The sequence below is a fragment of the Loxodonta africana genome, chromosome 2 (assembly GCF_030014295.1).
Source record: "Loxodonta africana isolate mLoxAfr1 chromosome 2, mLoxAfr1.hap2, whole genome shotgun sequence".
NCBI classification, from domain to species: Eukaryota; Metazoa; Chordata; class Mammalia; order Proboscidea; family Elephantidae; genus Loxodonta; species Loxodonta africana.
The window spans coordinates 40037236-40052237 of NC_087343.1; the positions used below are offsets into that span (position 1 = coordinate 40037236).

At 40.5% G+C, this 15002-nt stretch overlaps 1 protein-coding gene across 2 annotated transcripts in view; it reads right to left on the minus strand.

Annotated features, from left to right (window-relative positions):
* The window catches only part of AGXT2 (alanine--glyoxylate aminotransferase 2), a 53194-nt gene extending 39064 nt beyond the window's left edge, over positions 1–14130 (minus strand). For both annotated transcript variants that reach the window (XM_023545414.2, XM_003407961.3), the window contains exons 1-3: positions 12723–14130; positions 2943–3028; positions 1337–1521 (exon numbers count right to left, since the gene is read on the minus strand). In XM_023545414.2, the coding sequence (XP_023401182.1) occupies positions 1337–1521; positions 2943–3028; positions 12723–12813 (362 nt within the window). In that variant the 5' untranslated portion in view covers positions 12814–14130. The remainder of the gene's footprint in view (positions 1–1336; positions 1522–2942; positions 3029–12722) is intronic.
* Positions 14131–15002: the final 872 nt, after the last annotated feature.

Here is a 15002-nt window from a genome sequence, read left to right on the forward strand (position 1 = left end):
TTAAAGAATTAAAAAATGTTTAAAAAATTTCTCTGCTTCATTTTTCTCTACTTCTTTCATGTGTATTTGTCCTATGTTTTCAATTGCACCTGCAATTTATTTTGGGTACTTCTCAGGACCTCCTGAAGATAGTAGGGGAAGGGTATGGGAGAAGAAGGTGACGGCTAGGTCCTGAAGGTACAACTAACTCCTCACCTCCTGATAGCTGCTTGAGGAGGAGATCTTTCACCTCCTGCATTGACAGAAGGGCCCAAACCTCTTTAATTTATTTTATGCTTGCCACTTTACTGTTATTATTTAAAATAAGTTTTATCGGTCATATTATTAAAAGCAAGAGAGTATAAGCATTATAATGAGATGAGATAGGTGCCCCATAACCAGGACTTAGTTTTGGTTCGAATGCTCTAAGAGTTTACATTTCTAACAAGTTCTCTGCTGAGAATTTGCATTTCTAACAAATTCCCAGGAATCACCTGGAGATCTTGTTAAAATGTAGATTCTGATTCAGTATATTTGGGGTGGAAATGCCTGTAACCAAAAGGACCACAGAAGAACCTGCCGAGAGGACATTTATGTGTGTGGGTTGGTGATCAGAGGTGCAGAGAATCTCAAGATTAATTGATCCATCCATTTCCAATGTAAATTTCCAGCTGTGATTCTGTCTTTGTCTTATCATCCGTTTTCTGCTCACTTATCTCTCAGAGTTAGTTAAGATGATCCTCAGGCTAAAAGTTCTCATCTCTCAGCACCCCTCCCCCACACACCTGCCTCCATGCTTCTCTGAGAACTGCTTGCCTTCCCCTTCATTTCTGCCTTTTTCATGATGCGTTCTTTGTAAAGCTGTCACGAGAGAGGAGAAACACATACAATCCAATCACACAGTACATGCCACACTGCATGTGTGACAAGAATTGCAGAACTTTGAATTGTCAAGAAAAGAAAAAGTGCAGTGCTAAGGTTTTTGCCCAGCAAACAGCAGGGAGTAGGTCAGTCATAATCTGTAAGAGGTTTTTTTTTTTTTTTTTTAATCCAGTGTAGGTGAACCAAGGAGTCCCTGTGTGGTGCAAGTGGCTAACATGCCTGGGTGCTAACCCAGAGGTTAAGGTTTGAGTCCACCCAGAGGTGCCTACTTTTCAGATCCACTTCTGAAAAATCAGCCACCAAAAACCCTGTAGAGCACAGTTCCACCCTGACACGCATGGGGTTGTTATGAGTCGAGGTTGAATTGACAGCAAGCGGTTGGTTGAACCAAGGGTTCTGAATCACAAAGATGATTGTTAGGCTGTTTCTCAAATACCCCTCTGGAATGAACACCCCAAATTTTAAGGATACTCACGGGTGGCAGTGACCAACACTGACAGTGACAACACCTGAAAAAAAATCCAGGTATCTGTTTCCCTCGAAATCAAATAGCCACTCCATGTGTCCCTGGTGGAGCAACAAGGGCTTCTGAAAGTACGCCGTCACCACAGGAGAGAGATGTTGCTTGTGGATCTCCAGAACGCGGTTATACGAAAGGGTCTGTAGATTAAAAAAACCAAACCCAGTGCCGTCGAGTAGCGACCCCATAGTACAGAGCAGAACTGCCCCGTAGAGTTTCTAAGGAGTGCCTGGCGGATTCAAACTGCCAGCCCTTTGGTTAGCAGCCCTAGCACTTAACCACTAGCCACCAGGGTTTCCTGTGGATAGAGAAGAGTTAAAATCTTTCTGTTGCTTATTCTGGCATTTCTTATCAGATCAACAGGTCAATTTAGCAGCGCTACTTCTGAAAGGTCACAGCCACTGAAAACTCTATAGAGAATGGTTCTATTCTGGCACACATGGGCCACAATGAATAGAAATCGACTCAACAGCAACTGTTTTTTTTTTTTTTTTTTTGAAGTCTCTCGAATGAACTGAAGGAGCCATAGTGTTTGGCTACTAAGCAAAAGGATGGCCATTTGAACTCACTAGCTGCTGTGTGGGAGAAAGATGTGGCAGTCTACGTCTGTAAAGATTACAGCCTTGGAAATCCTAGCGGGTAGTTCTGCTCTGTCCTATAAGGTCATGATGAGTTGGAATCGTCTCGACAGCAACGAGTTTACTGCCCTATAGTGGCTCGGAAGCAGGTGCATTTATACAATATTCTTCTTGCAAGAAACTAAGGCCTTACTTCTTAAGTAATAAAATTAGTTTTCATGGCCCTTCAATCCATTTCCAGGTCAAACATGAAGAAAGAGGCTGAAATTTTCTACTTTTCAGTGGAAATCCCTGGCTTTGAGTTGACTTTAGCAATGAAAAGAAAATGGGCTTTGAAAGTAGAATGTTTAAACTAATAAGGCATTTTTGGTGCTGTAGTTTTTTTTTTTTTTAAATTAAAAAAAAAAAAAAAAAAGAAGTCCTGGTGTTTATGTCTTTAATAGAAACATCTCTTTCATGCTTCTCTTCATTGTGGCTCCCTCCTGACCTGCCTATTGATGCCACAATTTCTAACCTATTAGTATTATGCACGAAATAGGGATTGCTGACAGAAAGAGAAAGAGAGACTGAGAGAGAGAGAGAGAAAGGGAGAAGGACAGGGAGAGAGAGAAGGGAGAAAAAGAAAGAGAAAGAGAGCATGCAATCTTCATTAGCTTGAGAAAAAAATGCTAACTTGGTGGAGGACTCAAGGTGGTCAGATCATGCATTGCCATATGAGTTAATCAAAATTGTCATGTATAATCTGCTTCTTGTACTCTCTGTCTCAGTCACACACACACTCCGGTTCATACAATAGTATTAAATGGAGTAAGAGGGGATCAGATGCTCCCAGTGCCTTAAAGGAAGGAGATCTTAGAGTATCTGGGATGGGACAGTTTGATGGCAGGTGGGGCCATTCGTGGGTCCTTCCTGAGGAAACGATTCACTGAGGCTTCCCAAGACGAATCACCTCTTTTGGGTTTTCCCAAAGCCCTGAATCTTACCTTGTATCTTTCAGGTGTGAAGTCACATGGAGGCATCCTAGGTTTTGTGTGAAGACTGAGCTTGGTTCCAGATGTCCAGAAAGTACCTACCAAAAGTGAAGAGAGTTAGGAGCCTCAATTAGACATTATATAGGTCTGTTTGTGACAATCACCTATAGTTATCTGAATCAAGGTCCTTAGGCAATTTTATTTATTTCTTAGTTTTTTTTTTTTTTTAATATCATCTAAATCAGTCTTCAGTTTGGATTTAAAAACTGACACATTTCGATAACTAATTTTCTGGAGAAAAAGAGATAGTTCCTTCAGAATCTGGTCAGGAAAGCTATGGAGGGTGTTGGAGGAAGTCACAGGCTCTCCTCCCACAGTCCCCCACAATCATGGGAAGCTCAGGTCAGGAAATCCCCCTGGGTTGACTATAATTCTCTCTTCATTTGGCAAATTTCTGACAATGTTATGTGTTGCTGGAGTAAATCCTTTTGGTTAATAGAGGTGCTTTCTGGGCTGAGTCACCTGGGGTCTGAATCCCAGTGCCTAGAACAGGGCCTGGTACCTGGTTGGTTCTTAATAAAGGTGAAATTAGTGGTTGTTAAATATTCTTACAGCGGATGAGGAGGGATAGGTATTAGGCAACATGGTGTATTAACAAATACATGCAAATAGATCTGGAAGACAAAACCTCCCTCCAGAACAAAGGCTGCCAACACCAGACCCTGACAAAGCAAAGATAAGCCGATTCCTCCTTTAATGAGAGGAATCACCATTTGAGGCTAGAAGGGAACTTAGATTTTTTGGGGGGGGAACTTCTCATTGTGTAGATGGGGTAACCAGTCTACAGTTTATGTCTTTAAAGTCACCAAGGTAGTTAGGAGTAGAGCAAGAACGAGACTCCCAATTTTCTGGCTCCCAGCCTAGTGCTCTTTCCCTCTCATTCACTGCCCACCTCCTCCTCCTCCTCCCACACAGATTCTGATCTCTCTATAGTGGTGGGGTAGATAACGGAGTCATAGAATATCAGAGCTGGAAGAGTTTGCTAGAGTGTTGAGAGGACTCTCGGAAAAGAATGCTCCAGACTTTGAAGACTCATGGTGAATATCAAGATAAAAGCTTCACCTATGCATGTGCAACTCCAAGATTTTACAGATGGAGAGAGCTGAGGAAATGATGTCTCTTATTCAGCAGTAAGGTTTGAATGCAAGGATGTTGGTGTTTTGTTTGGTTCTGAAGTCAAAGTCCTGAGAAACACAATGAACAATTGTGTTTTTAAATGAAGCTGGAAAGTAACAGCTCTGAATGTATTTTCCTTCAAAGAGATCCCATTCACTTTTCTGCTCTAAATAATCACTAATGCCATTAATTTGCTCTTACTTTAAAAGCAAGTAGCTTTTCGATATAGATGCATAGAAATGACAAAAAAAAAAAAAAAAGTAACTCAAGTTTTCTGAGAATTTCACCATTGGAAAAGATTTTCATTGTGTCTCTCTATGTTAGGTACTCTTTTGAGATGGGAAAAAAAAAGAATTTTGAGTGTTTCCAAGAATTCAAAATCCCTTCACTCATTTAGTCTTATTTTCCTTTTCTGCAAAATTGCCTCTCGAGGAGGCTGTAAGGTCTCTTGACTCCAAGGTTATAGGAATAATGAAATTGGGCTGGAGGGGGAGGAGAATTGTATAGGAAGACTTGAAAATGAAAAGCCTGAATTTTAAACAGTCAAGGCAGGTTCATTCATTCAGTCACCAAATTATTTTCGAGTACCTATTACATACAAGACGGTGATAGGCATGTGATGGTGGGCGGGGGAGGGGCAAATGAAACATATGAAGTCTACCCTCAGGCAAATTCAGCTTACCTGGGGAGACATAAAATATGCACATTTGTAACTCTAATACCTAGTAGAAAGGGAGAAGTTATATGAGATGTGAGTTATATGAGGTAGATATTGGCAGTTCGAATCCACCAGGTGCTCCTTGGAAACTCTATGGGGCAGTTCTACTCTGTCCTATAGGGTCACTATGAGTCAGAATCGACTCGACGGCACTGGGTTTGGGTTGGATGAGCATAGAACTATGAAAGGTCAGCATAGAAATCAATTACCTTCTCCCAGGTTGTCACAGGAGACTTCATTGACGAGGGGATATTAGAGCTGGGCTTGAATGGATTTGGGCATGGGGAAATAGGAAGAAGACATTCCAGGAGGAAATGGAGTCAGTGAAGGCCAAAGGAAAGAAAAGGGAGAGAAAGAGGAAGAAAGAAAGAAAAGAAGGAAGGAAGACAGAAAGCAAGCAAGCAAGTAGGAAACAGAATCCATTAATAAGTGAAATAAATCTAGCTATCATCCAAAAACGTCTATTGCCTTCCATGCCTCCTCTCTCGGCAAAAACCAAGACCCAAAAATAATAGTAATAATAATGAAAATTGATGGGCAAAACAAACCAAGAATGCTTTGGTTTCCATTATTTGTCAAAAAAATTTAAGAATCTAAATATCTAGATAAACACCTGCATTCTTGTTCAAAACAGCCTGTTTTCAGGTAGAGGTAAGCGTTGAGGTTAATAAAGTTTTTCTTGGGTTCTTAGAAATTGTGTATGAGCATATATGCATGTGGCATGTGTGTATGTGGGGGAGGTAGACACAAGAGGGGTGGGGGAAGGTTAATAATACTGAATCCTATGGCGATTTCTGAATCCAATTAAAAACATTTTTTTTTAACTGGTCTGATACTGCCTTTTTAGCTCTGATGCATAACAAATGACCCACCAAACCAAATGACAGCTAACAATTTTCATCGAATTCAACAATTTCCACTTTAATTCACCTAGACAACTGAAAACACTTAAAGGTAGAATTCAATTTTCAGAACACCACCACTCTTGTACATTAAATGTCAAGTGGGTTAGTGGATTTAATTTTCCAGTTGCCTAGTTCTCACAAACACAATTCCACAGTAGATCAGTCACCTTACCTTTGTTTTCATAGTCTCAAAGAATGAAAAATTAGCATCGATTTTTGCGGGTATTTGAAATTTCTAGAAGCATTCTTTTTGTAATGAAAATATTTTTAAAACATCTATAACCAGCTTTCAGCACAGAGGGAGTATTTATCAGGGACATCCTTACCCTTTAAAATAAAATTAAAAAAAAAATTGAGCATATACAATGAACACAACTGTTAGAAAATTAAGGCAATTTATTAAAATAATAATTATGGTTTACTTCTGTGTAACCTACTAAAAGCTAAACCAGTTGTCGTCGAGTTGAGTGCAACTCATGGTGACCCCAGGTGTGTCAGAGTGCAGTTTTCAATGGCTAGTGTGGACTTGAACCTCCAACCTTTCAGTTAGCACCAAGCTTCTTAACAGCGTATAGCACCCAGGGACTTGGTATAGCATAATAGGTAACTTAAAAAAACATTTGTTGCATTTGATATCTCATTTGATACCTAGGATAACCCATGAGTTAGGAAAAGAAGATTTTATCATTTCAGTGTAAAGGCGAGGCAGTGACAGATTAAATGAGCAAAGCATTTGCAGTTTTGAAAGTCACTGATGGCGTTAAGGATTTGAGACACCACCTGCCGTGGAGGCCTGTTGAGGCAATGTTGGGTTCTGGGTATATGACAGACAGTGGTTGGTTGCAGGGAGGGGGTAGGTTTTTCTCATCTGTCTTCTCCCTGAGCTGGAGCTGACAGAGCTCCCAGACCTGAAGGGGGATCTTTCCCCCCTTCACAAAATGGTCCATGGTCCTTGGAAGTTGCAGATGCTGTTTGGCATCATCCAATTTCCCTACCACAGTCCTGGAAAAGAACCAAGGTGAGGAATCCCCTCCTTCCCCTTGTATGTGCTCTGAGCAATAGAATAATACCAGGGGTCTGCCTTCCACAAGGGAAACCAAGGGGTTGCTATGAGACCTCCAATGGGTGAACAAGATGTCCTCTCTTCAGGACTTGAGCAAATGACCCAAATGGAGGGGATAGTTGAGACCCTCATGGGAGCCATGACATGCTTACCAGCCTGTCCCTACCAAGATTTGCTGCTGTTCCTGCTGGACCTTCCTTGGCTTCCCCTTGTGTCCATTCCTGCTCACCTCCTCAGCCTCCTGTCAATTCTTTCAGCCCCTCACCTTCCCTCCATATCTTTAATATAAATGCTTTTTTTGCTGAAGTGAGCCAAGAGCAGTTGCTGTTGTTCACAAGCAAGAGCCCTGACTGATACCGAGGTCTGTCTTTTCTTCTTTTTGGCATTATTGGGAGCTTACCTGAGATCACCCTCCTGACCCTTTGCATGTGTTAAATCAGTACTACAGACTTCATTCAACAGGAGTCCCTGGGTGGCACAAGCAATTAATGATCTCAGCTGCTAATCGAAATGTTGGGGGTTCTAGCCCACCCAGAAGTACCTTAGAAGAAAGGTCTGGAGATCTACTTTTGAAAAATCAACCACTAAAAATCGTATGGAGCACAGTTCTACACTGTGACACACATGGGGTTGCCATGAGTCAGAACTGACTCAACAGTAACTAGACAACTGGTCAGACTGCAGTCAGGACTGACCGGGGAGTTGCAGGTAGGAGGTCACCCTTTAGAGCTAATTTTCACATTCTTTTCTTACAAAAGGCTTTGTAGGAGTCTTGAGAAGTTTCTTATCTGGAAATGGCATCATTTATCATCCATTCGCCCTCCTGTGCATACCTGCTTTGTGGAAGAGAAGGTATTTGATAGAAAAATGGCACATTTGAGCATATACCACACTTATCTGGGCATGTTATAAATTTAGCAATCACTAACTAATTAGGAAAGAAAGCACTACAGAGATATTTTCTCCACTCTTTTATACTAAAAGCAAATTGCTTCTATACTGTTGTATCATATTTAGACCAAAGTGACTGTGCATATACAACATTTGGCAAAACTGAATATTTTATGCATACAAATATCATACAGTCTATATGTAGGCATTCTATTTGTTTTCTGCATACAAGGATTGGGTCTTATTTATTTTTGTGTATCTGACAACACTTAAAACATGCGGACCTTCTATCTAGAGCATCTCCTTTGACCAAATTTCTTAATTTTTCTTAAGAAAAATTGTGAAGTTGAATAATAGTACTCACTAACATGTTTGGTTGAAGATAAAAGGAGATAATGGGTTTAAAGCATCTGGCATGTATTAAGGGTCAAAGAATTGCAATTGTAAAAAAAAAAGTAGCAAATATCAGAGAAGGGGAGAAAAAAGAAAGATGAGGAGAAAATGGAGATAAAACTCTATTCAAGATGGAAAATAATAACAAAACTGAAAATCCATTGCCGTCTGAGTTGATCCTGACTCAGCAACCCTACAGGACAGTATAGAACTGCCCCATAGGGTTTCCAAGGGGCCCTGGTGGATTCAAACTGCTGATCTTTTGGTTAGAGCAGCTGTAACTCTTAACCGCTACACCACCAGGGTTTCCAAGAAAAGCAAAGAGTCCCCTAAAACGAAGGACACCCTCAATGAGATGGATTGACACAATAGGTGAAACAATAGACTCAAAAGCAGCAGAAATCATGAACATGGTGCAGGACCAGACAATGTTCAACTCTGTTACACAAAAAGGTCACTGTGAATCGGAGCCAATTTGATGGCAACTAACAGCAACAATACTTGCTGAGGGTCCTTGGGTGGTGCAAACAGTTAATATGCTTGGCTGATAACTGAAAGGCTGGCAATTTGAGTCCACTCAGAGAGGCCTCAGAAGAAAGGCCTGGTGATCTATTTCTGAAAAATCAGCATATTGAAAACCCTACGGAGCACAGTTCTACTCTGACAAACATGAAGTTGCCATGAGTCAGAGTAGACTTGATGGCAACTAGCTTTATACCATTTGGTGGCACAGTGGTAAGTGCTCAGCTGCTAACCGAAAGGTTGACAGTTCTACCACCAGCTCCCCTGTGAGAGAGAGAGTTGTGGCAGTCTGCTTCCCTAAAGATTTATAGCCTTGCATTTGACAAAGTCCAACACCCATTCCTGATAAACTGTCAGCAAAACAGGAATACCAGGGAAATTCCTCAACATAATAAAGGGCATTTATACAAAGCCAACAGCCAACATCATTTTAAATGGAGAGTCTGAAAGCATTGTCCTTGAGAATAGGAACCAGACAAGGATGCCCTTTATCACCACTATTATTCAACATTGTGCAGATGGTCCTAGCCTGAGCAATAGGGCAAGAAAAAGAAATAAAGGACATCCAAATTGGTAAGGAAGAAGTAAAAGTATCCCTATTTGCAAATGATATGATCCTATACACAGAAAACCTCAAAGAATTCATAAGAAAACTACTAGAACTAATAGAAAAGGAAATCACCAAATCACTATTTACAGTGACCCCCAAGAAGATACTTGGGAATAAATCTAACCAGAGATGTAAAAGACCTATGCAAAGAAAACTACAAAACACTACTGCAGGAAATCTAAAGAGAACTACATAAGTGGAAAAATATACCATGCTCATGGATAGGAAGACTCAACATTGTGAAAATGTCAATTCTACCCAAAGCAATCTACAAATACAATGCAATCCTGATCCAAATTCCAGTGACATTTTTTTAATGAGATGGAGAAAAAAAATCACTAACTTTATATTGAAAGGGAAGAAAAAAAAAAGAAGAGGCCCCTGATAAATAAAGCATTACTGTAGAAGAAGAACAAAGCAGGAGGCCTCACACTACCTGATTTTAGAACTTATTATACTGCCATAGTAGTCAAAATAGCCTAGTACTGGTACAACAGACACACACACCAGTGGGACAGAACTGAGAACCCAGACACAAATCCATCCGTTTGTGAGCAGCTGATATTTGACAAAGGCCCAAAGTCTGCTAAATGGGAAAAAGACAGTCTTATTAACTAATGGTGCTGGCATAGCTGGATATACATTTATAAAAAAAGAAACAGGTCCCATACCTCACACCATACAAAAAAACTAACTCAAAATGGGTCAAAGACCTAAATATAAAATCTAAAACGTTAAAAATCATGGAAGAAAAAATAGGGACAACACTAAGGGCCCTAATACATGGTATCGATAGTGTACAAGCTATAACAGTCCACAAACGCCAGAAGAGAAACTAGGTAACTAGGAGCTCCTAAAAATCAAACATTTAAACTCATCAAAAAACTTCATCAAAAGATTAAAAAGAGAACCCATAGACTGGGAAAAATTTTTTGGCTATGACATATTGGATAAGTCTAGTCTCTAAAATCTGTAAGATGCTGCAACACCTCAATAACAAAAAGACAGATAATCCAATTGAAAAATAGTCAAAGGTTATGAATAGACACTTTATCAAAGAAAACATTCAGGTGGCTAACAGACACATGAGGTGTCTCACGATCATTAGCCATTGGAGAAATGCAAATCAAAAATACAGTGAGATACCATCTCACCCCAACAAGGGTGGCACTAATTGAAAAAACACAAAAAACAAATGTTGGAGAGGTTGTGGAGAGATTAGAACTCTCATGCACTGCTGGTGGGAATGTAAAATGGAACAAGCATTTTGGAAAATGATATGGTGCTTCCTTAAAAAGCTAGAAATGGAAATACCATACAATCCAGCAATCCCACTCCTAGGAATGTACCTGAGAGAAGTAAGAGCTGTCACACAAATAGGCATATGCACACTCATGTTCATTACAGCACTGTTCACAATAGCAAAAAATGGAAACAACCTAAATGCCTGTCAACAGATGAATGGATAAACAAATTATGGTACATACACACTATGGAATACTATGCAATGATAAAGAACAATGATTAATCCCTGAAATATCTCACAACATGAATGAATCTGGAGGGCATTAAGCTGAGTGAAATAAGTCAGTTACTAAAGGACAAATATTATATGAGACCACTATAAGAAGAACTCAAGAGAAGATTTAAATACACAAAAAAGCATTCTCTGATGGTTACAAGGGTGGGTAGGGAAATCACTAGATAGTAGACAAGGATCAACTTTGGTGAAGGGAAGAACATTACACGAACAGGGGAAGTCAGCACAACTGGACCAAAGCAAAACAAAGAAGTTTCCTCGACACTTTGAAAAACTTTGAGGAACAGGGTAGCTGGGGCTGGGGCCTGGGGACTATAGTTTCGGGGGACATCTAGGTCAATTGGCATAACATAGTTAGTTTATTAAGAAAATGTTCTACATCCTGCTTTGGGGAGTGGTGTCTGGGGTCTTAAAAGCTCATGGGCAGTCATCTAAGATACATCAATTAGTCCCACCCCACTCAGAACAAAGGAGACTGAAGAAAACCAAAGACGCAGGGAAAATACCAGCCCAAAGGATTAAATGACCAAATGAACCAGAGACTCTACTAATCTGGGACCAGAAGAACTAGCTACCACCAATGACTGCCCTGACAGGGAACACAACAGACAGTCCTGTACGGAAAAAAAAAAAAAAAATGCAGGAGAAAAATGTAGAGCAGAATTCAAATTCACATTAAAAAAAACCAGACTTAATGGTCTGACAGAGACTGGAGGAACCCCCAAAACTATGGCCCCTGGACACACTGTTAACTCAGAACTGAAACCATTCCTGATGACCACTCTTCAGACAAAGATTAGACAGGACTATAAAACAAAAAATAATACATCTTAGTTCAGTCAGATATATGAGACCAAGTGGGTAGCTCCTGTCCAAAAGTAGGATGAGAAGACAGGAAGGGCCAGGGACTGATTAAACGGGCACAGGGAACCTGGGGTGGAGTGTGCTATCACATTGTAGGGATTGCAACTAATGTCACAAAAAAAATTTGTGTAAATTTTTGAATGAGAAATTAAATTGAACCTTAAACTTTCACCTAAAGCACAATGAAAAAGAAAAAATATATACAGGAAAATATATACACACATATAAATGTAACACTGGGAGTAGTCACTGGAAGATTAAAAAAAAAAAATTACAGCCTTGGAAACCCTATGGGAGCACTTCTACTCTTTTCTACAGGGTTGCTGTGAGTTGGAATTGACTCAGTGGCAGTGGGTTTGGTTTTTTTGGTTTCAACGCTTGAAGGGGCCACTCTGGCACATAAACCTGCAGACACCTGCTTAAGCTCATGTTTTGCATGAGGGAAACTGGTGAGGAGGTAGCTGGGTTCTAATGAAACAAGACACATGTGAAAATCACCAGCACATAGGATATAATACATGAAGCCACCAATGTCTCAGTCATAAGGACACACCAGGTCTCTTCATATTTCCTAGTCCTACTGGAGAGAGGGGAGAGCTGGAGAGGAAGAGGAGGGCTTAGTGTCTAGTCCTAACTTGGATGATTTTGGGTAAATCACTGTGCTTCTGGGAGTCTCAGTTTCCTTGTCAGTAATTGAGGGGGTGGTACCACCTCCTGGGGGCATTTTGGAAATTCATGAGAATGCTTTATGTTTTCTAAAGTGGTTGTCCCTGAGTATTGAAGTTAGCGTTTCAATTATGAATTGCTTCCTTATATTTCTTCTTTATATTGAAGCTATTTTTTTTTTATTATTATTATTTTGAAATCGTGTATAAGTATGTTTTATTACCAATGAATTTCATTTCTGGACAAAAGAAGGCATTACAAAATATTGGCTATGAAATGGCGGCATTTGATCTGACAGGGTGAAAACTACATGTTACATCACCCGTCTCTAAAGCCCCATCCAGGTCTAACATTCCAGAATTCCAGGCAACAGCCTTCAGAGCTCAGCCCTGCCCCCTCACCCACCCTCCGCTGACCCAGGCACTCCTGGTTTCCACTCACGACTCAGACTCAGGAAAGGACACATCTTAGGGATCCTGAGAGAGGAGGTCTCCAGGCACAAAGCTCTCGGCAAATGTCTCCAGGCTAGAGTCATCTTTCCCTGTCAGGAAGCAGATCCCCATGAAACAGGTCTGAGGATGGGCCCCAACTGCTCACTGATCCGCTGGACTTTGTAATTAATTAGGACGGACAGAGGGGGAGGAGGCTTAAGAGGGGAATCTGGAGTGGTCACTGCCACAGGCTTCAGACAAGCGGCAGAGCTCCCGGGGCCAGAAAGAGACAGAGAGGAGAGAGACAGACAGACAGACAGAGGGAGACAGAGAGATATAGAGAGATAGAGACACAGAGAGAGACAGGGATAGACACAGAGAGAGAGACAGAGAGGGATATATATAGAGAGAGACAGACACACACACACACAGAGAAAGAGAGACAGGCATCTCGAGAGAAAGCAAGCAAAAGCTGAAGGTCTTGAGCTTGTTTTGTATTCTGTCAGGGTCTCGGCAGGTTGAGCTTCTCTCCACAGGAGGGTGGTGATGAGTGAGGGTCAGAGACTGAGAAATGAAGGACGTGAGTAAGACAGAGAGAAGGAGGATATGCATGATGTGAATGAGCAAAGAAATTGGTATTGGGGGCTTTCAAGAGAGAAAGAGAGGAGGGAACAATGGAAGAGGATATTCGAAATGGCTGGAAGAATAGATAAATGGAGGAGACATCCCACACTGCTGAAGTAGGGGGACACATAGTTAGGGGAGGCTCTGGGCAGCTGAGGAACCCTAGTGGCATCGGAATGAGGCAAGGGGTTGAGAGCTAGGAGTTAGTGTGGTTTATATTCATTACATTTTTAATTTCTTAAGTTTCCATTGTTACTCCTGTGTCCTCTGACTTCTAATTCTCCTAAGCGAATATTTAGTATGTTTAACATGTATCCTTTTTTTGGTATGTATTCTTGTAAATGGGTGTTGTCTTAGGTGCATGTTTTTTAAATATACGCAAATATGTGTCTTTTTTTTCACTCAGAGTTATATGTATACACAATATTCATGTCTCCTACTATGTATATATACGTATGTATACATTTTTTTTTTTTATACATAGTATGTATACATATCTCCGACTGGTGGGTACATATCTCCTACTGCTGTAGAGTGGGATATCTCCTACTGCTGCAGAGTGGGAGGCAGCATTTTTTGCCTGGTAGTTTTTTTTTTTTTTAGTGCATAAGGGGGCAGTGACAAAAGTAACTGGAGCTACGGGGTCAAGAAAGAGGGTGTGGGATGAACATAGTTAACCTTGTACCATTATAAGGAGGAGAATTGACTTGGTCACATCCCTTACCCACATCCTACATCCTCTCCTCCTAGATGCCCACAGAGGTGAGTGGAGTAGAAAGCACAAAAAGTGTTTTAAACTCAATATAAATTGTCCCCTTTGCATGAGCTCCCATCTCCTAATCTATTCTGCTTTGGGGCTGTAACGATTGGTTTTTTGATTTGTCTGGTCAACTGTTGTGTCTTATTGGAGATTAGCTCTGATCTATATCAGGAATGTCACACAGCCTCTACCTGGGGTGTGCAATCTGTAATATGGTTGGACTGAGTAGAAAAAATGTGATCATTTTTCCCTTTTGTGAACACCACAGGCTGCAGGCTCCCTTGACCTAAATTTTTCTTGGGCCTTAAGATTAGCCAAAGTATGACCTTGAGTATTTCTGACCTGAATTTAGAGACCAGCTCAAGAATAGACTTGATACATTGAACACTAATTACCAAAGACCAGATGAGTTGTGGAATGACATCAAGGACATCATACATGAAGAAAGCAAGAGGTCATTAAAAAGATAGGAAAGAAAGAAAAGACCAAAATGGATGTCAGAAAAGACTGTGAAACTTGTTCTTCAACGTATAATAGCTAAAGCAAATGGATGAAATGATGAGGTAAAAGAGCTGAACAGGAGATTTCAAAGGGCAGTTCAAGAATACAAAGTAAAGTATAATACCATGTGCAAAGACCTGGAGACAGAAAACCAAAAGAGAAGAACATGCTGGACATTTCTCAAGCTGAAAGAGCTGAAGAAAAAATTCAAGTCTCAAGTTGCAATATTGAGGGATTCTACAGGGAAATTTTTTTTTTTTAAACTTTAAAAATAGGCATACTTTCTTTTCTTTTTTTATTGTATTTTAGGTGAAGGTTTATAGAACAAACTAGCTTCTTACTAAACAATTAGTACACATATTGTTTTGTGACATTAGTTACCAACCGCAAGACATGTCAACACTCTCC